General features: G+C 40.7%; 2 protein-coding genes and 1 long non-coding RNA gene across 4 annotated transcripts; 1 reads left to right on the top strand and 2 right to left on the bottom strand.

The window, feature by feature from the left end:
* The first annotated feature begins 200 nt into the window (after positions 1 to 200).
* On the top strand, positions 201 to 2513 carry LOC138206664 (uncharacterized). The gene is made up of 3 exons (XR_011178953.1): positions 201 to 291; positions 2151 to 2253; positions 2479 to 2513. It is a non-coding gene; the product is annotated as an uncharacterized lncRNA (long non-coding RNA).
* Positions 2514 to 4624: 2111 nt separating this feature from the next.
* lactb (lactamase, beta) lies at positions 4625 to 8178 on the bottom strand. 2 transcript variants are annotated; one of them, XM_069163513.1, is made up of 6 exons: positions 7731 to 8178; positions 7539 to 7605; positions 6372 to 6562; positions 5954 to 6272; positions 5698 to 5863; positions 4625 to 5507 (listed from the first exon to the last, which is right to left on the bottom strand). In XM_069163513.1, exons 1-6 carry the CDS (start codon positions 8094 to 8096, stop codon positions 4982 to 4984), a joined length of 1635 nt encoding a protein of 544 aa, XP_069019614.1. In that variant the 5' UTR covers positions 8097 to 8178; the 3' UTR covers positions 4625 to 4981. The 2 variants fall into 2 exon arrangements, with proteins under 2 accessions (XP_069019614.1, XP_069019615.1); XM_069163514.1 differs by having other exon boundaries at positions 7743 to 8178.
* Positions 8179 to 12090: 3912 nt separating this feature from the next.
* On the bottom strand, positions 12091 to 20634 carry tpm1 (tropomyosin 1 (alpha)). The gene is made up of 10 exons (XM_069161929.1): positions 20398 to 20634; positions 19589 to 19714; positions 16180 to 16313; positions 15779 to 15896; positions 15176 to 15246; positions 14363 to 14438; positions 14066 to 14128; positions 13878 to 13947; positions 13194 to 13272; positions 12091 to 12308 (listed from the first exon to the last, which is right to left on the bottom strand). The coding sequence occupies exons 1-10, from the start codon at positions 20509 to 20511 to the stop codon at positions 12305 to 12307; spliced, it is 855 nt and encodes a 284-aa protein (XP_069018030.1). The 5' UTR covers positions 20512 to 20634; the 3' UTR covers positions 12091 to 12304.
* Positions 20635 to 25994: the final 5360 nt, after the last annotated feature.

The raw sequence follows: 25994 nt of genomic DNA, 5'->3' as shown, positions 1-25994 counted from the left end.
TATCGCCTCTCGGAAGACAGCGCACGACAAAAACACCTACTCCGGACTGGAAGCACCATCCTTCAGCGGAGACGACGAGGCTGTCACTGAATCAGGGAGATAAGGACATCTTCGAAGGGAGGCATACATGTGCTTGCAGGGCTTCCCCCCACAATCACATCGGGGACTCCATGTGCCCGATAATAAGACGACGAGGTTCACGACCGGGAGTTGTCCAGGTGCTGAAAACGGGATTCCAGCTGCTTACAGATGTGTGACGAGCGGCGCTGTCAACAACGCGCAGGAAAACGGGTAAGATTCACCAAAAACACACACGATAATATCAAATGACATGTACTCCATGTTGCTATGAAGCCAGTAGAGCCTGCAGACGTCCCTCTTTCTGTGCCACCCTGGAAGCGTCGACGTAAAAAAAAAAAAAAAAAAAAAAAAAAAAAAATACTCTCGCTTCACTTCACCTCTTGAGCTTCAGAGCTCCTCGCGATAACAACCCACCCGCACGAAAAATAAATAAATAAATAAATCACTAATACTCACAGTGACTTCAAGTGTTACTGTAGCCATCATTTCAATGCGGTTTATTAGTCTGCAGTGTCACTGTAATATTACCCCACAGCAGACTGGATGACATATTTAAGTTGTAACCTAAAATACAGTAGAGGAATTAGGCCCCGGAAACACACACACACACACACACACACAAAAGCCAATCCTTATGAAGGGTTTATAAATTGTCACCAGAAGGTTTATAAACGGTAAATGAATTTACTAATGCTTTAGATTACAGAAAAATAAAGAGTTCATAATTCATCATGACATGCCAATAAAGTCTACAGTTGTAAATGTTAAAGGTTACTTTCACATTTTTTCACGTCTGCCTCAAGGTATGTCCTTCACTGAAACAGGTTTGCTTTATGTTTATATACTGACCATTAAGGACACCTCTCAAATGGCAAAATCTTCCAACGTGATGGGAGTACAAATTCACAGTGACAGTCTTTTCCTTTATTGGTGTGGGGGGATCTTTTGTTTCCACTCATCGTGCTTCCTGACTGAACTGCAGTGGAGGGGTAGTAACACAATGAGGGAATTTTGTACAAAGATGCTACTTTCACTAGATACTCAATTCACTAAAGCTGCCCTTGTTAGCTTCAGATATACTTTAAAATATATTTTTGCACAGAAGGAGTACTCTGGCTTTTGCTCTTCATTACTCACACTGGAAAAGCAGCCTGAAGGGCTTCCTGTCTAAACATACGAAATTATGACAGCAAGTTAAACCTGTTTCAATGTGCATAAAAGGGCATCTGGAAGATAAAGCAGGTGTCATCAGCAAATAAATTTTTATGATACTATGGCAACTCTTAAGTTGAGATATAACTTATCTATAAATCATGAATTAATGCTGATGTTACGATTAATAACATAATTAGTTAGGAATTATAAACCCTTTGATGATGGTGCCTTGTTCGAAAATTATTAGCCAAATGAAATGTAACTACAGCAAGCCCCTATGTGGAGAGGTCATTAGAAGGCCGTTCCTAAAACGGCATTAAATAATCATACACTGAACCAAAACATCCTTAAAATCCATTTAACATCTCTGCAGTGAGGGACCGTGGCTTGTATCAACTGAGAAAATCCATCACTACATGGCTCAGAACATGTTATCTTAACAACAAAAGCATTATAAATAATTAAATATGACCAGCTGATGAGTCAACTAACGGTTCTGAGCAGAGAGGAGTAATTATTTGTCTGTAGGAAGTGGCCTGATGTTTATAGACTACAAAAAGTTCCCACGATTCCATTCATGCCTTCTTTGCATACCAGTCATTCAGTTGTGTCTCACCAAACCCAGAGAGCCTGAGTTAATGCACTGCAGGTGCGTTCCTCACCCACCATCCACCTGATCTCATGATTGCACTCAATCTTCAGGAACGAAAAACTAAATGTCATCTCAGTCTACATTTGATAAGACTCACACACACACACACACACACACACATCAACATTATCAACAAGACTTTTTAAGACTTCCGACAGCCATTGGTGACACACACTAACAAATTACCTACAATCAGTGGTATTCTGACGTTTAACCTGCCATTTTACAATGTGGACAAACTGCAATCACAACATTTTTTTAGGCTAAGGGAGGAACACGCCTACATGACAGCGTCTTCAGAGATCCAAGCGTCACAACGACTTTCATTGTGGATCTGTACTAACCACCTGGGAATTCAGGAGCAGGTAAGGACAGAATTTTTGACTTATCTTAAGCAAGAAGGTTGATGTTTTTTTTCTTTCACAACTCAATATTCCTTCATGATACCTTTCAGATTTAAGAAACTGTTCATAGACTGTATGTAGGTCTGTTTGCACTGTTGGCACCTGAAACTGGTGATTGTGACATGCCTTCCTCGGTGGTGAGATATTACTTCCTCTACCGTGAACACAATTTTCTTGTGTTTTTAGGAGAGAGCGACAGAAAACATCATCAATGATGGCAGGTAATAATGTTTAAAAATCATCCCGCAAAACAATAAGTCATTTTTTTTTTAAAGTCAGTATTGAGCCCTGTTACCATGTTGTTGCTGTATCTCTGTAGATCATGGAGGCCCTTGTAATGGGCAGGAAGCGACCTATTGCATGAATGGAGGGACATGCTACAAAATAGCTTCCATGAATACACTCTCCTGTGTGTAAGTTTAATCAAAAACATTTTTAATCATGTTTGATATAGGAATGAGTATTCAGGAACGTTTATGTTATATAGAATATAGAACAGATATAGAATAATATAATATATGGAGACTGAACAATGTTACAATATTGTTGGTAGATTTCCTAATATTTGTATATCATACTATCCCTCTTTAGGTGCAATGCAAATTACAAGGGCAGTCGATGTGAGCACTTCCAGCTCTTTAGCTTTTCGCCGAATGCAGAGGAGGCAGGGTTAATTGCAGCCATGGCCATTCTTGCCCTCCTCATCTTAGTGGTGCTGGTAGTCATTGTCCACTACGTACGCAAGTAAGTACATTTAGGATTGCCAATGTTGTTAAGGCATCTAAAAAAAAAAAAAGGAAGTTTTTTAGGTGTTATACAGTCTTGGTAAAACTGAACTTTAAACATTTTACAAAAAAATATACTCTTTTAAAGCTAATAATCATTACTTGTGTCTGTACACAGGATGTTGAAAGCCAAGGAACAGAGCAGACAGAACCATCAGCACGAGTATTGGAGAGTAAAATCAAGAGTATGACCTTTTCCTTTACTGTATATTTTTTTTTACCGTTTTGTTTTGGTTATGTGTAGGCTGGGATGACGAACTAATTCTAATAAGTGTCAACGATCTTGTTGGACTTGGCGCCATTTTGTAAATGACTATGAAACACTAATAGATGGAGGAAAACTGCTGCATCGACCTTGAAAGTCGAGGTGAAGAGCCGACAGCTGATTATTCCTCTCATGACATTTCTGGATTCCATGCAGTTAGCTACAGAAAGGTGTATTTCAGAAACGGGGTGTGAAGCAAGTGTGAGTGGGTGCGAATTGACTCACGCCTTGTGCAGTAGTTTTCTTTTAAACACAGCTAGTGTATGAAGCTGGCATTGTTGTCGTTACTGTTGTTAGATCACATTTCCATGTATGTGCTTTGTCTGAAATAGATTTACAAAGTCACGTAAAAACCATTTTGTGAAATGTGTGGAATTTCCTATTGTGTTTATCAATAAATATTCAGGATATGATATTCGTAAATATTTTGTGGTTGTGTAAATATATGATTTCACTGCTTTCCGACTGCACATACACATTCGTGCATTTGTTTACTTGCGAGATCCTAACTGGCTAGTCATTCCCTAACCTCTGCTAAATCCAACCATTAGCACACCATCCCTAACCTAAATTTTTAGCCTCTTCTTAACCTATAATCCCCAACCCTAATCTTAACCCTAAACCGTAACTGCGCCCCATGAAATTGTCCGGACTGGTCAGGGTGATATCACTTTTAAAAAATGTCTTCACTCTGCAGTTTTAAAATTGAAATTGGCACTCACAAAGTTGGACATGCAAGAACACACACTCATAGCAAACTCAGTGATAGACTGCGTGTAGGAGTCTGTATAATTAGCTTATCCCAAGCCATTCATTAGTTTCCTTAAAATCTAAAAACAGGAGCTCCCAGGAGCTTCATAATGAGAATGGTGCCATCAAAACTGCTTCTATTTAGTGAGCTGAGGAGAGAATTAAATCTTGCATTGGCAATAATTTGTTGGTCTCCCAGTATTTCCCCAACAACTCCTCCTAACAACCAACCATGAAGGGAGAAGCAAAATTTGGACTCCAGACAGCTGAGTTACTCTTTAAATTATATGTCACCATTAACAATAAACTCATTCAGGCATGAAAAGTCTAGATTGAAAATGTGGCGTTACATAAAAGTTAGCCACAGCATTAACTACATTGTGCAAGGGTCACCCTTTTTTTGGCTTTGGTTATTGAGGATGATGTCAACGCATAACCAGGTTTGTTTTTTTTCAGCATGTGTCATAATGCTATGTGGAAATATCTGGGCCCAGCAAGGTCCCATCATGTAGAAACTTTGGAGCCACCTCTATTTAATGTGAATGAAATGTTTTTATTTCTCTGAAATGCAGAAACTCATATTATGAAAGTACTTCTGTTGGCTTTTATAGAAAGCAATACATTTCCTTCTGTATGAAGCCAACAAACTTATCATAGCTCAAAGGCCTTCTTGTTGCGAGACGTGCAGTAAACTGCTTCCACCTAGTGGCAGAATGGCTTCTCTGCATTGTGTTATAATTTAAACAAACTACTTACTTTGTATAAATGTATATAAAATCCATGTTCAAGATGTATTTCACTTCCAAAAGCATAATCCAAAAATATTTCAAGGCAGTGTTAAAATTTCACAGGATCAGAGATTTATGTAAAACACTCTTCAATAACTTACTCACACACTTCTGGCTTTGTCAAACTCGTGTGCAATTTTCAGTGCTGTGTAGTTGAGTCCCACAGACTGCATGTTAGTGATGATGGTGACGACGACCCCTTGTGGGAGGAGGGGGGTCTCTCCTTGGCGCTGGGCTACCTCCTCATTGGGTAACACCAGAAGGACGCTGCTGGCTCCCACAGCGCCTCCTGTGTGTGACACGTAGTGCCTGCGCTTCCTGCACTGGCCATATTTCTGTAGTTTCTCCACTACCAGCCAGCCTTGGGCATACAGGCCATCTTTATCCCAGCTGGCCTCTGTCCTGCCAACTGGTGCCCACAGTTCAATGGCTGTGTTGGGTTTAAGGAAACCAGGGAGTAAGCCCTCAGTGTCCTTCAGACGAGCCACTTGATAACTGTAGAGCAGAGCGTTACCGAACAGCAGCAGGTCTCCCACTGTGGAAAGGAAGCCGCCTCCTGCCCATTTGTAGGAGTTGTCCACGTACGGGCAATTCACAACACGTCCTCTCTTGTTGTGATGGTAATATCTGTGGAGGAGCATCAGCAGGTTGGGACTTACTGAACACTCAAAAAAATACAACATAAACATGGGCAATCAAAGTCACAACAGATCTCGACAAACTCCTACGCTGATGATGCTGTTACAAATGCTCTGCACTTAAATGTGACTTTTTCTAGTAATTTGAACAGAGCGTGACACTGGTGATTATACATTACCTGGAGCGGTGGTAAATAATTGGGTCATTTTCATCAGGTACTGTATTGAGCATCCCCAGCTCGCTGAACATGTTCATCATGAGATCCAGGAAGAGTTGGCCGGCAGCTCGCTCTACAACAGCACTTAGCAGAGTGAAGGCATGAGTGGAGTACAGAAAAGTTGTACCTACATGTAGAAAAACAGGAATCAGACTCTTCAAGACATTACCATCTAAATATTTGAATGGTATGAGAGGAAATACAGTATGTGCTTTACCCGGTTTGAAAATGAGCGGGTCGTCTTTAAAAAGGTCCAAGGCCTGAGTGACACTTTCAAAGTTGTCCTTCAGGTAGTACTCCTCGTGCTCAAACTCTTTTTTCTTCTGAGCCTGACTGGCCGCTTTGTCTTTATTGTTCTGATCTGTTGTGGATTTCTCTTTGTTTTCAGATGAGCTCTCTTCATAATTTTTCTCTCTAGCTGCTGGTTTTAAAAGTCGCTTGGCTTTCTCCTTTTCCTCTTTCACTTTCTTTGCATCCTTTTCATAATGCCGTAGACCACTTAGGTGGGACAGAATCATGCGAGGGGTTATTGTGACCTGAAATAACAGAATACATAATATCCATGTGAGCTGACCAAAATAAATGAATAGGACAGGGTTGCTAATATTAACTGGAATTAACTTAAAAAGACTTACATCTTGTCCGTCATATTGTTTCTGAGGAAACTCGGGGACATATATCTGGACTGGAACGTCAAGATCTAGTTTCCCCTCCTCACACAGTCGAGCAGCAGCTGCAGACGTGAGGGGCTTACTGATGCTGGCAATTCGCATCACCGTTTCAGGAGTGCATGGGACGCGATTCTCCAAATCAGCATAACCGAAGCCTGAATTGCATAATGAACTTCAATGAATAGGGAATCTGTTTTCTGAGGAATGTGCGCATGACTCCATGTGAAACATTTCAAATGTAATTAAATAAAGCACTATTACGTATTTTAAGGGGCATTTCACAGCAGAGGAAACTGAATGGTTGGTTCACCACTTTATCTTGCCATCTGACAGCCCTTTCAAAAAAAGGGAACTGCACTTTTGCATTGCATTCTGAAACCCAGCGGACTCAACTATCAGCAATTTTACTTTGCAAAACACAGAAGCTGCTGATCGACCGCTGCCTCATTTGGTGAGTCATTTTGTTAAATTGTGAATATAGGAGTGTGTTCGCAAATAACCTTGGATTTGCACTGACAGCAAAGTCACACAATAATGAGATGATTACCGAGGAGGAGGAGGAAAGATAAAAAAAAAAAGAAAAAGAAGAAAAAAAAAAAAAAGAGTTCTGATTCACATATCTGTTTTGACTTATTCTTAGATTTTTTTTTTTAAGGTTTTTTTTTTTAGATATTGTATCATGAGACCATTTGAATTGTTCAAATCCCCATTTGATGGAGCTGGTAGTAACTCATTGACATCTGAAATGTGATCCAGACCGCAGACCTCTTTTTGTACGACCTCAGAAGACGAAAAGTTTAGAAACCTCCGGTTTAATCTTTAACAATGCGTTGTAATTTAAAAGCTTGCCATCCATTGTGTCAAATCTTCATCTTAAAAGTAACTTAAGCTGTTGAATAAATGTATCGGAGGAAAAAGTGAACCATGTCCCTCCGAAATGTAGTAAAGTGGAAGTATAAAGCAGAAGCAGTCTTACAGCGGCCGAGTTGAGTAAACTTTCGCTCTTTCCACTTCCACCACTGCCCTACAGAGACACAGTCAGCGTTTAGTAGCCCGACCAAACAATTTTAGTTTGGCTTGTATTGTGATATTTAAAAAAAAAAAACCTGTTTACACACGAGAGTCACCAACCTTCACACCAGACCTGCGCACCATCCACAGAGACCCCAACTACCAGCCCGGGAGCCCCGACCTCAGCCTGACAACAGACACACCGAGGTCAAACATTTGGCACTGAAGTTACCGTAAAAAAAAAGAAAAAAAAAAAAGGAGAAAACAAAGGGAGTCTGGTCAACGAACTACCAAACAAGAGAAAAGGCCTACCTCTGTGCCTACCTGTATCCGCTCCACGAGGTCTCTGCTGACGTTTATGGCATCTCTGTATCGACCAGTCCTCCCTGCTTCTCCAACTTTATCATCGCAGGCACCGTTGGCGGCGTCGCAGCCGTATTTCAGTCCGACAGCCAACGCGATCCCCACACCAACGCCGCACATCCAAATCCTGGACTTTGAACGGTATTTACAAAAGGCTACACCGCCGACACGTCGCCTCTGTTCCTGGGTAAAAACACCGGGCTTATCCGGCTGCTTGACTCGCGCTCCGGCTCGCGGCGTCGACAGGGGAGACCCCCTCGCCGCCAGCAGGTTGCATTTTGTGCAAAACCGACGAGGCACAAACGAGCTTAACATGGTTAGAAATTGTGTTGTGTTGTTGACACTGGTCACTGAACTGCTGTTGCTGCAATTTGCTTGCTTCCTGTTTGCATCCCGAACGAGACCGAACGAATCGAATCACGATTCAGAAAACATCGAGCGAGGGAACAAAGTTGAGTCCAGACTCAAGTAAGCGAAATGAGAACAGCACGACTGATGACTACGAGCTGTGTTTTTATGTGATTCTGGTGTGTGAGATTATTTGGAGCAGTCAAAGAAACGTGTTGTTAGGTCACCGATTTTAAACATTCTGTACTCAGTGGCTTACAGAGTACAAGCACACAACATAGATACGGCAGCATAATATGTTTACGCAGAGATCAAACATTACTCCAAAACTGAAATAAAACTCAAGCCCTCTGCATCTATTAGTCTGAGGCCCTTTGATTAACTTTATTTAGCCTAGAAAATTGCACCATAAACACAATGAAAAAAGGAAAGAGAAGAAAAATGCCACCTTGGCTGGTATTGATACTGAACCCTGATGCTGAAAATTCCCCCACAAATTTGTAATGAATGAAATTACATGCATCTAATTGACAAGCAGTCAATCCGGGTTGTAGGGCCCGAAGGAAGCTGCCCACTCTACCCAGTTTTTAATACAACACAGATTTTTAGAGATCTTGACAAATTATGCTGATATTGACTGCTAATTTTACACATTTATTTAAAAAGAAAACAGAAAAGAGAGAGAGAGAGAGAGAGAGAGACACACACACACACACCTCCCCACTGGTGTAAAAAATAAATAAAAATGACTTTACAGATACTGTAAATAGTATGTAGACTACATACACTTTGGAACAGTGGGCTGTAGTAGTTTATTTTTTATTTTTCACATTTTTAAACTCCATTAGATGTCTGATGGAAACACTATGTTCAATGCCAGGGATGGCTACTCAGTAAAGTGAGGTAGTTAACAAAATATACAGGCCATGGTAATATTATTTATCACAAGGTCATAATCTATCATAGGTTGTGTAAAAAAAATTGCATTAATACCACATGGTTTAGCTATTGTGAAACTGAACTGCAGTGAACGAAAGAAACACATGACAATGTTTTCTCCTTCAGCTGGAAGTTAAATTGAGGGTGAAGATAAAAGGAGCCAGAAATAATGCAATTGAGCTGCAAAATGAACATGTCCAATTTGTTCTGAAAATTCAACACAGTCTAAATATCAATGGGGAAGATTAAGCCTATTAAATAAGTTTTCTTTTTCTTTGCACTACATCAGGCTTCAGTCATTCCCCCCTGTAATTTGGGTCACCACTAGGACGAACAAAAAGACTGTGTATGTACCACAAACAAAGTTAGAAAACTTTCAAAATGTGCTTTTATTTATGTTCAGAATTTGTACATTTCAGGTATGATAAACACTTGAAACATCTACATTAAAATAATGCTAAAACAATGCACAACCAGGTGACTGAAATCCTACTTCAGAAACAAGATGAAAAGATGTTGAACAATGATTTAAAGAAAAATTAAGAACGAATATACTGTAATGCCTTAGCATATTGTCATTGCTTAACAACACAGTAGCACCAGTATACATACTGACAGGCGTAGCCGATGTATAGTTACACTTGTGAGGATTCTGTCTGTGTGTGTGTGTGTGTGTGTGTGTGTGGAGGGGAAGGGGAAGGGGAGGGTAGTACGATGTGTCTTTTAAACTAATATGTATAATGCTGATGTTTCACTGCAAAATTTCTCCACCTTTTCCTTTGGTATGTGCATAATTGATGTGGAATGGAACGTACCACATCAGCTTTAATGCAGATGAAGAACACAATTTTTGTAACCAATGCTACATGTCATTTTAGCAGATGATTTGTCCCAAAAAAAATTTTAAAAATAAAAAATAAACTATTTGAAGGATTGCAAAAGGCTGTTCCTCAGTTTAGGCTTCATCAAAGGGAATGGTTACGCTTTACTTCCCCTTCGTTTTGCTCCTCGGTTGCGTTCCGCTGAAGGCAGGGCGGTGCAATAAGAATAGCATCTGGCTGTTTGTTCTCCACCATTGGCAAGAGAAGAGGGGGTTTATGGTAAGCAAGGTGCGTGGACAAAAAGCCAAAACCACAGTGCGTGGGGGGGTCAGACCGTGCTTTCACAAATTATTCAGTTCCATTAGAGTCTGGTCCAGCATCTGGTGCATATCGAGGTTCTCTTCTTTAGCATGTGACAGTTTCTCTGTTAGAACATCAAATGAAGAAAGTTTAATCTCACACAAGCGAGCAGAAGTGAGTCAGTTGGTTAGCTTGCATTAATAATCAAACTGGCTACATCATTCGGGTCAGTCATTATATTTGAGTGCTTTTTAACCTGACCGACACAACACTGACAGAAAACAAGAGAAAAACACTGGATGAATAAACTCATGTTATGATATGCAAGCAACCATGCAAATATACAACAAAGTTCTCACTGATGCACAAAAACACAACAACAATCGACAGAATAATTATTATTGTTTAATATTGTAATAAAATATGAATGTTAAAATGCTTAATTAATAATAGAAAGTTATATATTTAAGATAATCCCTGATTTTCACTGTTGTAAATACACTTCCACCAACAGCAACATAAACTTCAAGCATTGCAGGCATTGTATGTGGACAATGCAACCAGAAGAGCTTTGGATCTTACACTGGATCAGATTGTCAAACATACATCACACACAAAACCGTAACAAACACATTAAAACATTCACACAAGTCAGTCCTCATTCAAGGCCACTCGAATTGCATTAGTGAGAAGGCGGTTTTTCTTAAATTGCTGGTAGAGGCGATCTTTGCAGTCAGAAAGCAAGTTGAAAAACAGAGAGGACAGAAAGTCAGAGGAAAATAGGAAAAGAGAAAGTGCAAGGCCTTTTGAAACCTACCTTCACTAGAATAGATTTACTGAAGGTTTTTTAAACCTTTGTAACACAGTGAAAATATCTGAACAGCCATTAAAGAACATGATGAAAAAAGTGTTTTGATGTTCTTATTTCTTGAGGAGATTTTGGCACTTGCATGAGATTTTTAATCTGAAGTGTACAGCAAGCCAGGACAGTGTGAAAAGTACAAACAGAGACCAGAGAATGAGCAGACAGAGGCAGTAAACCTTAATGCTAAAATAAAATCTTTAAAATTGTGTTATGTGGAAATAAAAAAAAAAATTGAATGAAATCTGTCTTAGCATATGCTTAATGTGGCTGATAATAAAATCAGCCATTCTGCAGCCAAAGCTCATTTAAAGAGTTTAAGGATGTAGTTCAACTACAGTTCTGCAGTCCCATCTTAATAATGACGTCTGAAATTACACACACCAGAAAATTGATCACCTCCGTATATCTTTTGGTGTCTGAATTTATGGCAATGACTTTAATAAAAAAGACTCAGAATGTGCCATTGTATATTTATTTAAATATAGGACAGGATACTGTGTATTATACAAAGCCCATTTGTCATGATCACTGATATGATCCCATTTTTCCAGCACCAGATGAGGCTCAACAACTCTTATACACTCTTCTGTACTCAACCACTCCACCCATCACTCTACTCTACTACAATCTTCCTGATTACATTCCAGCACTAACTCCACCGATTCTCACATCCTTCCTGTCAGTTACTCCTGCCACAAAACTAAATGTTGAAAAGTGTTCACGTGCATCAGTTGCACATGCTAAGAGGGAAGACAACTCGGCTCAGCTTTCAGTCAAGTACCTTTTAAGTTTCTGTGCTTTTAGCACAGCTGTGATATTCTTCATATCTCAGCTACACAGAACAGTATTTGAAGAAAATAACAAGAACATTGGTTGACATCTATAAAACAATGGAGTGAGAAGGAGCTAATGGTTTGTGGAGATGGAGAGACAAAATCAATAACATAAAAATCAAGGCTTCCTGGTTTTATTAGAGCCACTTGAAAATAAATAGAAATTAAAAAGAAAGAAATGGGACAGAGTAAAGAGATACAGGTTACATAGAAGGAAGGATGTTTATTTTTTTTACACAACACAGAAAGAGTCTAGGATTCTGTACAAGTGATGGGATGCAATTAACGATGACATGAAAACATGAGGAGGACAGGAAAGCAAAGACAGAGAGGGACGGGAAAATAGAGAGAAGGCTGGAGAGAGCAGACAGATGCTGCTCAGCCGGCAGGAGGCGTCTTTGATGAGGTGTAAACAATTTATCTGTGTGGAAGAAAAAAGGTACAGTGAACCACAGGGGTCGGCGTGGGACCTACGGAAATCTGAGCACCACAATCACAGGTGTCACGGGACTACACAGCCACAATGCACAATGGAAATGCATTGTCCTCCTCTTCAATGAGGAATGACCAAATGTTGAGGGACAAAAGTTAATTTAGCAAAACCGGGTGCTCAACCACAGTGATGCTAAATCAAACCTTCACATAGTGTATTAACAGAACAACGGGGGGATCTCACAAACACAGAGGGAGCCTTTCTTTTGGACAGACCATATTAATCGGAAAAGACAAGGGAAACCGCAACACACAACTTTGAGTTCCAGGGAGTCAAACCGATTCATCGAAATGGTTCCTTAATACAGTCGTTGACATTTGAATTGACAACTTGCATGCATTGCTAAAGATGTCAAAATATCATGTGAAATACCATGCATATTTTGAAGATCAGGAAAAAAGGTAATGCAACTCAAAATTAAACAGGCTAACATGTAAACAGAAACCCATGCTGTGTTCTGTTCATGCATGACACTCGTTCCAGTACGGTTTACAGTAGTGTCAAACACCAATGATACTGATACAAATGGCACACAGTATCATTAGAACTACAAAAATGAGGAGGTATGAGAGGCCACCACAGTGTGTTCTTCAATTACACAGATTTTGGAATACCACCATGTCTGTTGTAAGACATTAACCTTAACAATTATATAAAGACATAGCTTCATGGGTATTTATAGTTGTAAGAACAGATACAAGAGATGCATCTAATAGTTCTAGTGGGTGCAAGAAAACATAAAGGGAAACAAAGGAGATGCTGGGGACAGGAGGGTGATGGCGGAACAAGCAGGTGCAGCAAGTTGAAAATTACATGGAAGTCATGTCGTTGAGGGCGTGGTCCAGCTCCTCGCTGATGGCCTTGTACTTCAGTTTCTGGGCATACAACTCATCTATTGGTGGGTGTCAGGGGTGAAGGAGGGAGGGGAGTTGCAGTGAAAGAGAGCAAAGGTGGAAGGGCACATGACAAAGAGGTGAACGGTGAAGCATCCAGACCACAGACAGAAGGGGAGGAAGACAGGGAGAGGTACAGAGATGTTGAAAACAAGGGGAAAAGAGGAAAACAAAGTTATACCACAAAATGATAGAATAGAAGTGCAACAAATGTGAGGGTAAATTCCTCAGCACCAACAAGAAATAGACCGGGTTTCACTGCCGTAAGGCTCTCATCCCATATCTCTCACTATGACTCCTTCAACACTAAGTCAACACCTGAGCCTGCTTTATGAACTGAACATCAAAGCCACTCTTTCCCACCTTAGAACTCAAAAACAAACCAACTAGACTTAACAGAGAAAGTATCAGAGCCACCACAACAGAAGTGTGATGCTGTCTGAAAAAGAGCCGTGGTGAAATTAGGATGAAAGCAGGATTGAGTTCGAGAGGAAAGTAAAGAATGGGCTGAAGAGAGCACTTACCCAATTACCATCACTGACGCAATGAAACATTTCAAAATAACCAGAGTAGCATTTTGGGTTCAGAGGCAAAAAAAACATACCTTCCAAGTCATCAATGGTCTTCTCAAGCTTGGCTACTGATCTCTCAGCAAACTCAGCACGAGTCTCAGCCTGCATTACAGACACACATTTATAAGTCAGTCCAACACTTAAACTGTGACACAGCACCAGTGACAAAATTAACCTGTAATCAGAAACCCAGATAACATGAGCACGTTTGAAACTGTACCTCCTTCAGCTTATCAGTGAGGACCTTGATCTCCTCCTCATACTTGTCCTCCTTCTGTGAGTACTGTGGGACAAAAACAATGACAATGGCAAGGAGTCAAAAACAAGGGCATGAACAACTCTGGATGTTCTGGTGTATTCAAAGTGATGCCTCACATGTTTTACTTCATTTATAGAGATCAAATAAAATGGAAGTGAAGACAGTCAGCTCCCCAGACTTTTCTGATCCTCATCCATCAAGTCTACTGGGAAGCTGAGGGGTTTGACAGCATGCACTCGCCCTGAAGGTCACACTTACCTTCTCAGCCTGGGCCTCCAGTGACTTCAGGTTGTTGGTCACAGTTTTCAACTCTTCCTCAAGCTCAGAGCATTTGCTGGTGTTTTAGACGAGGGGATAAAGTCACCAAGGACAAGAAGAGGGGAGGTGGAGGACGAGGAGGGAAACGAGGATGGGCAGAACCCGACGTGGACACAAAACAGGTCGAGGGAAAGTAAGAAAGAGGGGGAGAGGAAACAAATTATATAAGAGCTACAAGGATTTAACAAGGAGGGAACCCCAAGTGCCTTAAAAGTGCTTAACAGAGCAGGAGAATAGCAATGTGACTCTTGAAATCACGCAAAGAGTAGTGTTAAAATAGAATCAATAATTTGAATAGTGGCACTTCAGCATTCAAACATCATGCTTCTCTAAGGTGTTATTCTTGCTCAACCCCTGCCATGTTAGGCATGAAACAATCTAACAGACCCAGAACAAAAGAAGGAAAAGCACAGCAAGCAAGACAGAGCCAGCATGAACAAGTGTGAAGAGCCACTCAAAGACAGAAGTGTGTTAGAGTTTTTGTTTGCAGTACCTGTGTGACTGAGGAGTTTAGTGATTTCATGCTTTGCTCCAAAACGCTTAGCTCATCCTCCCCTTTTCGAGCACGCCTGTTAGTGGGTGCGGTGCACAAAACCATTCAAACCATGATGAGCATGCAAATAACCAGCACACATACAGTAAGAACACAGGTCACTCTGTTCAAACAGAAACAAGTCCTTTACTTTGTATATTATCCAGCGTACGTGCAAGTGTAAGTGCAGGTTTGGAGTGTGCAAAGCTGAGATGTCTTACCCTTCTGACAGCTCAGCGCGCTCCTCTGTACGCTCCAGGTCACTCTCAATGATGACCAGTTTACGGGCGACCTTCAGGTGCAGCACAACAAAGTGTTACGCCGGGACAAACACTTGCACACAAGATATTTTCACTAATGTCACCCTCAAATTACACTTATTTCTTTAAACTCAAATTTATGTTCAGAATTTGTCAACAAATATAATTTCTGTCCAATGATGACAAATTTACAATTGCACTTTACTGTATCGTCGTTTGACAAACGTTTATACACCAGCCTTATTTTACATCTATTGTCCAAAACTTGTTGCCACTATATCTGCTTATATTATAATACATAAAGTGCATATATTATATAAACAATGTGAATGCAGATTTTGGTATAAAATGTCAAAAGTGTTGCTGGAGACATACACGGGTTAAAACCCTTTCTCATCAGTAATCTAAACATACAAAACTTACAAATAATAGAGTCAGATATTGATAAACAAATAAATAGTTTTCAAAAATATGTAAATGTATCAAGAGTCTGTCACTGAGGTATTGATTGCAGTAACTAAGTAGGCATGTTTGCTGTTGGCCACCAGAGGCTGAAAAACTCGCCTCCTCATATTTGCGGTCAGCCTCCTCAGCGATGTGTTTGGCCTCTTTCAGCTGGATCTCCTGCAGCTCCATCTTCTCCTCATCCTTCATGGCCCTGTTCTCAATGACCTTCATGCCTCTGTGTGAGGGAACAAACAGTCAAGGGAAGTTAGGAATCGGGCACCGAGATCTGGCCTGAGGACAGATGTCTCTGGTGAACAGTAGTATTGGCTAGCAAATCTTCAATACGGCTACTCCAAAGGTGAAAAGCTAATTGTTTTCTGACATGAGGAGCTGTTTGTAGTCCATACAAATGGATGGAAACACAGCCGCACAGCCTATCTATCCCCTTCCAACGGGTCTCTGTAGTGAGACATGGCAGAGACCAAAAAGTCTGAGCCGGTGCTGCTTAATCAACCCACCTCTCACTCTCATCAGCAGCCTTCTCAGCCTCCTCCAGCTTGGTCAGGGCAGTAGCCAGACGCTCCTGAGCACGATCCAACTCCTCCTCAACCAGCTGGATACGCCTGTTAAGGGAAGCGACATCTCCCTCAGCCTAAGGAAAGAAGAAGAGCAAATGAAGAAAATTTGGACACCACCTCCTTTAACACACGACCTGGAAATCACACATCTACACACATAAGTCAGCCCAAAGAGTGCAGGTAGTTTATCTATTTTTTTGGAGCAGGTGTCTGAATGGTGCATTAGAACATTGTTTTAATGCCTGGTGGGGGAGTGTAATCAGTTGTTTAAAAGTGTTTCTGTGTGCCACCTGTTGGGAAGAGCCCTCCCAGCAGGCCTGCCTGTGTTCCCTTCTGACTATGTGTAATAATAATGATCATATCCCAAACGGACGGGAGGTTGAAAACCCTGGCTCATTATTGGGCCCCTGAGAGAACATTAACAAGGTTCAAGTCAACAGGCCTGACACAATTACTGAACACTGAAAATGACGACTCGCATACAACTACAGAGAAGGCCCCCTGGGTAGCTTACAACTGTCCGAGACATTTAAATAATATATAACTGGTCACATTTGTAACATAAGGATTGTGTATCTTTAGAGAAAAACGAATGTGCATTTATGCAAATGGAAATAAAGCAGGTCTTTCCAATGATGACTCAAACTTGTAGCTACTTCCGCTTTCTGATGGGCACTCAGCAGGTATGAGACTCGCATTGTCATGAAAACGCAGAATGAAAAGAGGACACCAGAAGTTTGTCAGACAAAGATCTTTTCCCCTGCAACTCATGTTTGAGTGTGCAGTGCTGGGCCAAAGTGCATCTCAAGTTGTGAAGCATGACAAGGAAGTGTTGAATAACCTGTGAAGTAAACACTAAACTCTATCTAATACAATCACGATTGATTGAGATGAATTACAGATTAACTGGGCCTGAGATCAATTGTGACTGCTGTAAGCCTGTGCAGAAATAATTCATTCCCCTCTACATAGCTGCCACAATGCTCTCTCTCTGAGACTGTAAAAACCTGTTGTCCTTATATGGACAAGTCAAAGAGCAGGAGCTGACAGAGCAGACTGGCACCTTAAATGTACCACAGGTCACACGTAACTTCCTGGTTGTTAAAAGAAAATATATTCAAATGTTCGGCCTTGCGCTGGACTGGCAGCAGAATAGAATTAGTCTAGTTTAGTTTTCCGGAAACCAGGTTGACTGGGGCCGTTGGGTGCATCAGAGGGGATGCAAGGGAAACAAAGTACGGAGATGAGGTGACACAATGAAACACGGTACCACGGTGGCTCAGCCGCCGGGTCTTCAGTGGCCTAACGTTGCCAATTATAAGCGCTTTAAACGGACTACCAAACCAGACTTGTGGTGGCACTGCATGGAGCCAAGTAAAGCTCAGCTTCCAGCGCTGCGGTGCATCAAGATAAATCCCGCTATCTCACTGCGTTTCAATTCAAACTGTCAACCCTACATGAATCAAACATATGCACAGGAAACGCTACAAGAATGTGATGTCATGTGAATGTTTCAGGTACTGTTTGGCTGTCAGCGCTGTAAACATGCTTACTTGTTCCCTGGCTTTCCTCTGCGCATGCAACTCCTGCTGTAATCTTTCGGCTCTCTCTTCAGCACCGTCTGCCTGCTCTTGCAAGGATTTGATCTTTCGTTTGACTGCCTCCACCGACGCAACTCCGGCCATTGTTCAATGTACTACTATAAAAAAAAAAAACAACAACAGACTAAACTATGAGCTCCCGCTCGATTTCCGAGAAATTGACAAGAAACGAGATGACGTACTTTACAGTGCTGAAAGCTGCGTAAAGACACTGGTCAGTGCGTAAGCTTTCTTGAGACGCGCTCAGCAATGCCTGATATTCATCCAGGAAGTACCGCTGATTTCAAAATAGACCTGCAAAAATTAAGTATTCCGCGGGATTGTGGAAAAACTTCACACCGTGGAAATCTGATGCACCGTCAAATAAAGTAATACCATGTCATAAAATCCAATTGCTACAAATAACAATGCCGCTTTAATGACAAGAACACACCCAATCTGACAGTCACTGAAGTAATGATGCTTGTAGGGAACTAACAAGGCTATAGCGCCCTCTGCGGGTCGACTGAGAGCAGTACATACGTGGCAGTAAAATATTTATAGACTCCAGGCCATTCAATGAGTCTTCACTGAATACAGTAATTACAGCCTTTTCAAATATCACAGAAGAACCGTCCAAAAATATGAGAAGGGAAAACAAAGCCATAAAAACACTAAGTGGTAGTTAAACTCATTTGATCACCCCAGTCCTACTCAAACCTTCCCGTAGGCTATATATATAAAAAAAAGCTCACAGGCAAACTGTAGTTGGGTTACTGCAAGAGGTTAAAACTCACTACTCTCTGATACCCTTTGGCCCATTTAGAATCCAATTAAAGGATTATTACAACAGGTTTTCCCCTCAGAGGACGCTTATAAGACAGACTGCAACCTGACCCCTGTGATTGACTTTAACTAGCTGCACTTGAAATTGGCCATCTGTCATTAACGGGACTCTTGTCTGAAAAACATGCGATCAAAGTGTGTTTTGTCCGTTTCCATCGGTTCACGGCCTTTAAGTGCCTTTTAAATCTTTGTTTGTGGGTCATGTAGCCTATTTCTAGAAATGGGAATAAAACACGAGAACAACAAACATTTAAAATGGAAATGTTTATCTAATTATCAGTAAATAAGCTACATTTATTTATTTAGATTCAGTTTGCAGTCTGGGACATTTTGATGGGAACCAGTGTGTTTTTTTCCCCCTGTGGTAACCAAAGAGCCCAGCCCGCAGATGTAAGCTCTATCTTGACCATATAAAGCAGTGGGCTATATTTATCCAGGCGCACTTGGGAAGACTGCATATTAGGCTGCTTCACTTATCACACTGTAAAGGGACCTCTAAGACTGGACAGATGCAGGCATAAAATAGAATAAATTCATACAATATCGTCTTTTGATTTTTGACAGGAAAAGCCAGGGGGGCAGAGGGGGGTGAATAGAACTTTAAAAAAAAATGTCCCGTTAAATAGGAAATCTGATTTCTTTGGGCTGACTTGTCAGTGATTGTGCATGTGATATTGACAAACTATGAAGCGATAGTTCAACAATAAATGTTTGATCAAGAAGTCATTTGGGAGTTTTGGATGGTAAATTTTCCAGGATGGGCAGAAGTGCCAAACACCCTTACGCGAGAATTTCAGCGATGACAGAGAGAAAATTTGGTCTCTCGGTGGTGTTGAACTGTCGTTCTTTACAGATGAGACAACGAAGATGTGAAGAAGCGTGGTGCAGGAATGGTGCCATCGTGAATCCCTTGCTTTACTTACATCGGCGGCTTTCTTCTCAGCCAGCTCAAGTTTCTCCTGGGCATCTTTAAGAGCCTCAGAGTACTTGTCCAACTCATCCTCAGTTCCCTTCAGCTTCTTCTGCAGAGCTACCAAATCGTCCTCAAGCTGAGTTGCAATGCGGGACAGTTTCAGAGGTGATCAGCGCAGAGACGGGAGTTGCGTGAGCGCGCACAGGCGCGAGAGCGCGTACAGAGATAGAGAGACACACAGTGGACAGGGGAAAAAGAAAGAAAAGAGAGGAGAAAAGTTAGGGGAGCTCATGCACTTCACGTTCAGATACCTTGGTGGCGACCTCCTCAGCAGTCAGCAGCTTTTCCTCAGCAGTTTGGAACTCCTCAAACACTTTATCTCTTTCGTCTTCAGTTACACGCAATTTCTTTTCCATCTCTCTCATTTCGTCCTCTAACTATTCATGCATGTAAAGAAATTATAACGTTAAACAGAATATTAAATAAGCATGCAATTATTAGTATATTATCTAACAATATTTATTTTTTATTTACATTTTCAAGATCATCAATATACTTTTCCAGGTTATAGTTACATCACCAGTTGCCTAGAAAGAATGATTTACATTGCTTCCTAAAGTAAACAAATTAGATAGCATAAAATAACAAAAAATGGTAGGTTATTGTTAAATTAGTCCTTAATTGGGATTATCCATGAGAATAATTAATCCGTATTTGGAAGCGGTCCATTTAAATTGCAGCACCTTTATGCTGGTATTCCTGCTTTTTTTTTTTTTATGAATCTTTGAGGTTTTCCACAAAACAAAAAAGTCAGCCGACCTGTTTGCTTCTATCCTCTGCTGCTTTCTTGTCTGACTCAGCCTGCTCAGCTCTGTCCAAGGCATTCTCCTTGTCGAGCTTGAGCATCTGCATCTTCTTCTTAATGGCATCCATGGCTGCTTATTGCTGTTCGGCGGCTCCAACAAAACGTCCAAATGAAAACCAAGGAGAGAGCGGGAGAGGGGCTCGGGCGTCTGTGCCTAACTGAATGCTAAGCTGGAGTGCGGGCTCTGCCTGACTCTGCCCTGTCAAATATGTACTTTCAAGGGGGGGTGACTGGATTCCTTTGGACATACAATACTTTTTTTGGAGGAGGCGTGTGCGGGTGCTCGGGCGTTTTTTTTTTAAGGATCTGCTTGGCGATTCGTTGCTCCCAAACATTTGACTTTTGATACGCCTTTATATGGGGTGTGACAAGTAGGCATTCTCCCACAGGCAGGCTTCCTGATGGTAATGTAACAGAAGCCATTTAATGTACAGAGAAGATGAAGACCACCTTTTACTGGATGAAAACATCTCAGTCTCTCCTGGGTTTGCATTTTGTTTGACCACATTGGCAACTTATTTAAAAGCAGCATGTGGTATACTTGTCTCTTTATGGTACCCTTTAGTTCACTTTCCAGTAGCTATTTAGTGAAACCTGGGAATTTTTTCAATTTTCATGTAAATGATTTTCAGTATCTTCCTGTTCACCAGTGTCTCCTTGTGTCTTTGAACAGGCAGAGAGTGGGACCATGGCCAGCTGCAGTAACAGTTTGGTCAAGCTTTAGTCAACTAGCAGCCACAGGTGTCTCTCTCTATCTCTGTCTGAGTGTGTTTGGATGGGTGGGTGAGTGGGACCTCCTTTGGAAAAATTTGTAATGGCTCGAGTCAAGTGTGCTGTATGAGAGGACGTGCTTTCGGTAAACCAAGTGAGCCCCAGAGGCATTGTTCACAGTGTGTCGGGCTTAACACAGGGAAGTGTTTACCTGATAATGTATCAGATATCCCTCCCATAAACTGTTGATGTGTCATTTGATTGCAGCAGCACAGCATACTGACAGGATGGGTTTTATACCTTGATAAGCCAACAGGCAGCTTAGTCGCTGATTGGCTTGCCATTTCAGAAATGTTAACTGCTTTACAAACTTGAAGAGAATATCTCAGTTTATGCTGTATGCAGTAATTATGAGTTGCTTTAATACATGAAAAGGTAACAGTGTTTTATATGTAATTATTCTGTTTATAAAATTAATTAATTAATTAATTAATTAATTATAAGTGAATTTGTTGACACAATAATCCCTCTGCACTGACCAAATGAAAAGTTTAAATCCAATACTGACTGTGACTAGTGACTGAGGACAGCCCAAGTGTCTCCGGGTTTTCAAAACGATTCTCAAGGATATTTTTAGGATCGCCTTCTCTTTCATGCACCTGCTTTGGTCAGTAATATAGATCTGAGACACTGTGCCAAGAGTCCAAGGTCTGACGTTATTAGATATGTCTCTTAAAATACTCCTTGTCTTGCTCAGGCTTTGGTGTGTTTTAAAGATTATTGTTGCTACGCCTGGCAGACTCACTCATGCTTGTAGGATCAAATAAGCAGTTTAGTCTTCAGACTTTTGTCAATAAGAACAAAAATATGACAACACCAGAGGCCGATAATCTCAGGAATGATGTTTACAAATATCTCATCATATTGCTTTGGTCATTCTCCTTCTATATCTGGCATCAGACATTTCAGGATTTGACTGACAGGCACAGTAATAAAAAAAAAAACATTTTGATGATCTGGGGTCAGGCCATGTTTTAATGGACTGCTATTTGTGTAATTGTAATTGGCAGTGAAAAACACTGGGCACAGGCTGTATGTCTGCCTGCTAGTCTCTCGCCCTGAATCAGAATCAGTTTTAGGTAATAAATGGGATTTTAGAAAATCGTCTCAGGAAAGCAAAATTATTAAATATATACAAGTTTGGAAGATACTGCTGCATTCAAATGTCTTCTCGGAGTATTTCAAGATGGCTTTTTTAAATTAAATCTTTTCCTTTATTCAGTGCTTCTGGTGTGCATGAAGGTCCACCACATGGTTAAAATATAAGATATGATGTATTATATATACAATATAGTTGCTTTATACAGTAATAAAGCAGCATTAAATGCTCTTTATATCTTCAGTTAGATTAAATATTTTCCAAATGAATATAATGTTCTTGAAAAGTAAAATGGTGCTCCTTCTTGAATTTGCAACTTGATCTTAATTATGCTAAACAGTATTTTCATTTAAATGGCACTCTGGACTTCCTGTGGCACTATGGGAGTGAAAATGTACCCTATTATGATGTTTTCCTTTAACACATTGGCACAGTAAAAATAGCCCAGCGTCCAATGTGCTTGTTTTGATTGAAGCCCAGAGATTATTGAAAAGCTACTGCGTTCCAACGTACATTCCACTGGGAAATTACAGGTACTCCCACTAAGACAGAGCTAAAGGATATGAAGAATACATTTACTACGTTATATGCGTTATGAGAAAAGTAAAACCTCTTTCAATATGTAAGGCTTAAGGCATTTAAGAAAGCCACCAAATCTCTAGAAAGTGTTTCTACTTCATGGCTGCTGAAGCTAAAGAAGAAAAAAAAAAGATGTAGACATATAATTTAGTGCTCTTTGCGAGAAAAAAAAAAAATCTGCTTCTCAAGTTCTTTAAATCCTCTAACCAGAACAGCAGCTGAAAACATCTGAAATAAATTTGAGCCTATGTTCTTCCATGGTCATTTTGTTGCATTGAAACAAGAAAATTCATTTAATCTTAAAAAGGGAACATTATGAACTATGATCAAATAAATGTTTGGAATTTTACTCTCACTATACTTTCTTCTCTCTTAAATCTTTGCCAACAGTCACATTAGGGAAGTCTTTATTGTTTTCACAGGGCTCTGTGCTAAAAACAGTGAATACATGAACTCATTTAAGAGCTAGAAATCTTCTTAATATTCATCCTCAGAGACAGAAACAGCTGAGGGAAAATAGTCCCACTTCAGTGAATGAGGGATTCATTCCTCACACTTTCTCTGTGATAAAACAGACGTGCCATCAGACAACTGTTGCCCTTTTTCTTGACGGATCTGAGATACTCTGACATGTTGGTTGTCTGCATGAGGTGACAGCTGAGTGGGACAGGTGCAGCAATGGCCAGATATTCCCACTCACTATGCTATGGCACACATAGTTATAAACAAGGTTGTAAAAATTACGATATACAGAGTCACATTCAAACATGCAACATCTCTGAGGCCACAGAAGTATTTACAGTGATATGGAGAGTAAATATAGATGTAAAAAGGGCAAAAAGATGGCAGAAAACCAGTTCAAGTTTCACTTTAAAAATCACGAAGACACTAACTGTGGAAAAAACTCTCAGACTTTCAACTCTGTGGCCAGGAGACAGCAGCACAGTTTCTCATTTTTCTACCTTTAAATAACACAAAACAGCCTTTCCCAGTACGTTAATACAAATTCTAATACTGTACCACAAGTTAATCTGTCAGGCCTACAGTGACAACCCACTATGTATGTGGAATGTCCGGTTCTCCTCAGTCACCGCTCTGGGAGGAGCTGAGCTTTACTTGGCTGTTGTGCCTCAAATCATGTTTGCATAAGAGCACCCTTGGGAGAGACCTTTACAGTTCACTCATGACTTAAATGTTACAACATTAGAGAGAGAATCTGTCTATCGTTCTTGTGGCTTAGTCACAATGCCTCTCGGATGCAAAGAATGACAAGTTCTCACTGAACAGTCGGCCCTTTACCAAGGCCATGTCATATAATATTCCAACATATGAATGGTTATTTTCCAATTATATATTACTTCCAACAGTGAGGACATTTCGAGGGGCTGCTCTCCCTCCATGCGCTGTCACTGAGTCAATCTCTGAGAAGTAGTGTTGGCAGGCTCAGGCTCCATCTCAAGATTTCTGCAGACATCGTCCAGATATATATAGAGAAAACTTCTTAGCTCTTTGGAACGGCACCCCGGTGATTAGATAGCTCCATGCAGGGGCATAGTCATTTCGCGAAGCAAAAAACGGAGGGAGGGGGCGGGGGGTACAGTGAGGGTGCAACCCAAGCTGTAACACAAGCTCAGCCCATGCTCCACTGACATATACTGGTAAGTCGTAAGACTCCAACTAGCATATTAGAGAGCACAGGTGGATATCTAACCACAACCAGTTCGCAGAGACAGTAACAGTATTTTACTTGATGGACAGTTGCAATAAGGTTGTGACAATTTGACTCAAGCCGTTCTGTGGTGATAAATCTGTCGGTAAAGGCATGAATCACACAAAGGTGTTCTTCAGTCAGTTGTAATTCCATTAAACTTTCTTTTTAAAGGAAACCGAGACTTACATTATGAGCTGACTCCGTTTTTTACCCCTCCCATGCTTAATAATTTGACGAGTCAAATTCCTCAGGTATGAAGGTCAACTATTTCAGCTGCAGGTGCTCCATTGAAGATGGGTAGCTTTGTTCCAGCGCCAATATTTTACTACAGTACAAGTAGCTGCTGTTAAATGAAAGGATCAGTCATCTCTCATACTGTAAAGATCTGTAATAAATCTCTCACAGGCCAGGAATGGGGCACAAACCTTTTAGCTCTATAGAAATACTCATGAGGTCTCCAGTGGCTGACTTTAGAGAAAAGTGTAATAAATATAATAAATTCTTGAAGTAAATGTTTCAAAGCATTTTTGAAGTTCAGATTTTGAACAGATACATTGTTCAAAGCTGAGATATAGATGTCATTTTCCAAGTTTTAGAGAAGTCAGTTTGCAGAAAAGCCTGTGACCCGACAAGTTGAGCTTTAGAGAAAAAAATGCCCAAAGTTAAAGCTTCCAGTGCTGCAAACACAAATGTGGGTAGAAGTTATAATGGGGGAATATTTGTGGCCTCTGCAGGGCTCTTCCCAGAAAGTTTGTTTGTGTTTTCCCTCAGATGGGGACACACGGAGACGAGATTGTCAGCCATATCTGATGCTGCTCAGTCATCTTAGACTAAAAGTAAGGGGGGAGGGAGAGATTTGGGGGGGGAACAGTCACGATTCATTTCATACTCATGTGGGATGCCATGCTGCAATCCTAGTGTAAAATTAAATTCTCAAAAGGCCAGACATGTTCTAGCAGGAATACTGGAACAAAAGAAGTCAATCTGTATGACATTCATCTCTACAAGTCTCTCTTCAGTTTAGAAAAATAACACTTCTTGCACTTTGTTTATTTGTACAGAGACGGGCGGGGCGTAAATTATTGTTTACAGGCAGCTTGAACTTCTCCCAATTCCAGATAAGGAGTCCAGAAATTCCTCCTTCTGGGATCAGAGGCTGTTGAAAGATCTGTCTAAACCATTGACTTAAATGCTCACTGTCCTTTGCTTTGATCTAATATCTTCACCCTTGTTTGTACTAATTGTTGTTGCTTGGCCTTTCTGATTTTCTAAGTCATCTCACAGCTGACCAACATCTTGAGGATAGCTCTCTTCAAATATTTGACTTCAATCTTCTGCCCCTTGTGTCACAGGGCTAGAAGTTTCCGTGTTTGCACACAGAGGAAAAATCT

The sequence above is a fragment of the Embiotoca jacksoni genome, unplaced genomic scaffold (assembly GCF_022577435.1).
Source record: "Embiotoca jacksoni isolate LCO1_2020_lvr unplaced genomic scaffold, fEmbJac1.0.p SCAF_3, whole genome shotgun sequence".
NCBI classification, from domain to species: Eukaryota; Metazoa; Chordata; class Actinopteri; family Embiotocidae; genus Embiotoca; species Embiotoca jacksoni.
Note: the sequence above shows the minus strand (reverse complement) of the source record. Positions and strands in the feature narration are given on the sequence as shown.

Excerpts from the sequence above, each read along its gene's own strand:
- tpm1 (XM_069161929.1), bottom strand. The coding sequence starts at position 20,511 with ATGGATGCCATTAAGAAGAAGATGCAGATGCTCAAGCTCGACAAGGAG. Across the intron at positions 19,715-20,397 it reads CAGAGGATAGAAGCAAACAG|CTTGAGGACGATTTGGTAGC; the intron begins GTCGGCTGACTT and ends ATTGCAACTCAG. Across the intron at positions 16,314-19,588 it reads CTGAGAAGAAAGCCGCCGAT|GCTGAGGGAGATGTCGCTTC; the intron begins GTAAGTAAAGCA and ends TTCTTTCCTTAG.
- lactb (XM_069163513.1), bottom strand. The coding sequence starts at position 8,096 with ATGTTAAGCTCGTTTGTGCCTCGTCGGTTTTGCACAAAATGCAACCTG. Across the intron at positions 6,273-6,371 it reads AACAATATGACGGACAAGAT|GTCACAATAACCCCTCGCAT; the intron begins GTAAGTCTTTTT and ends CTGTTATTTCAG. Across the intron at positions 5,508-5,697 it reads ATTATTTACCACCGCTCCAG|ATATTACCATCACAACAAGA; the intron begins GTAATGTATAAT and ends GCTCCTCCACAG.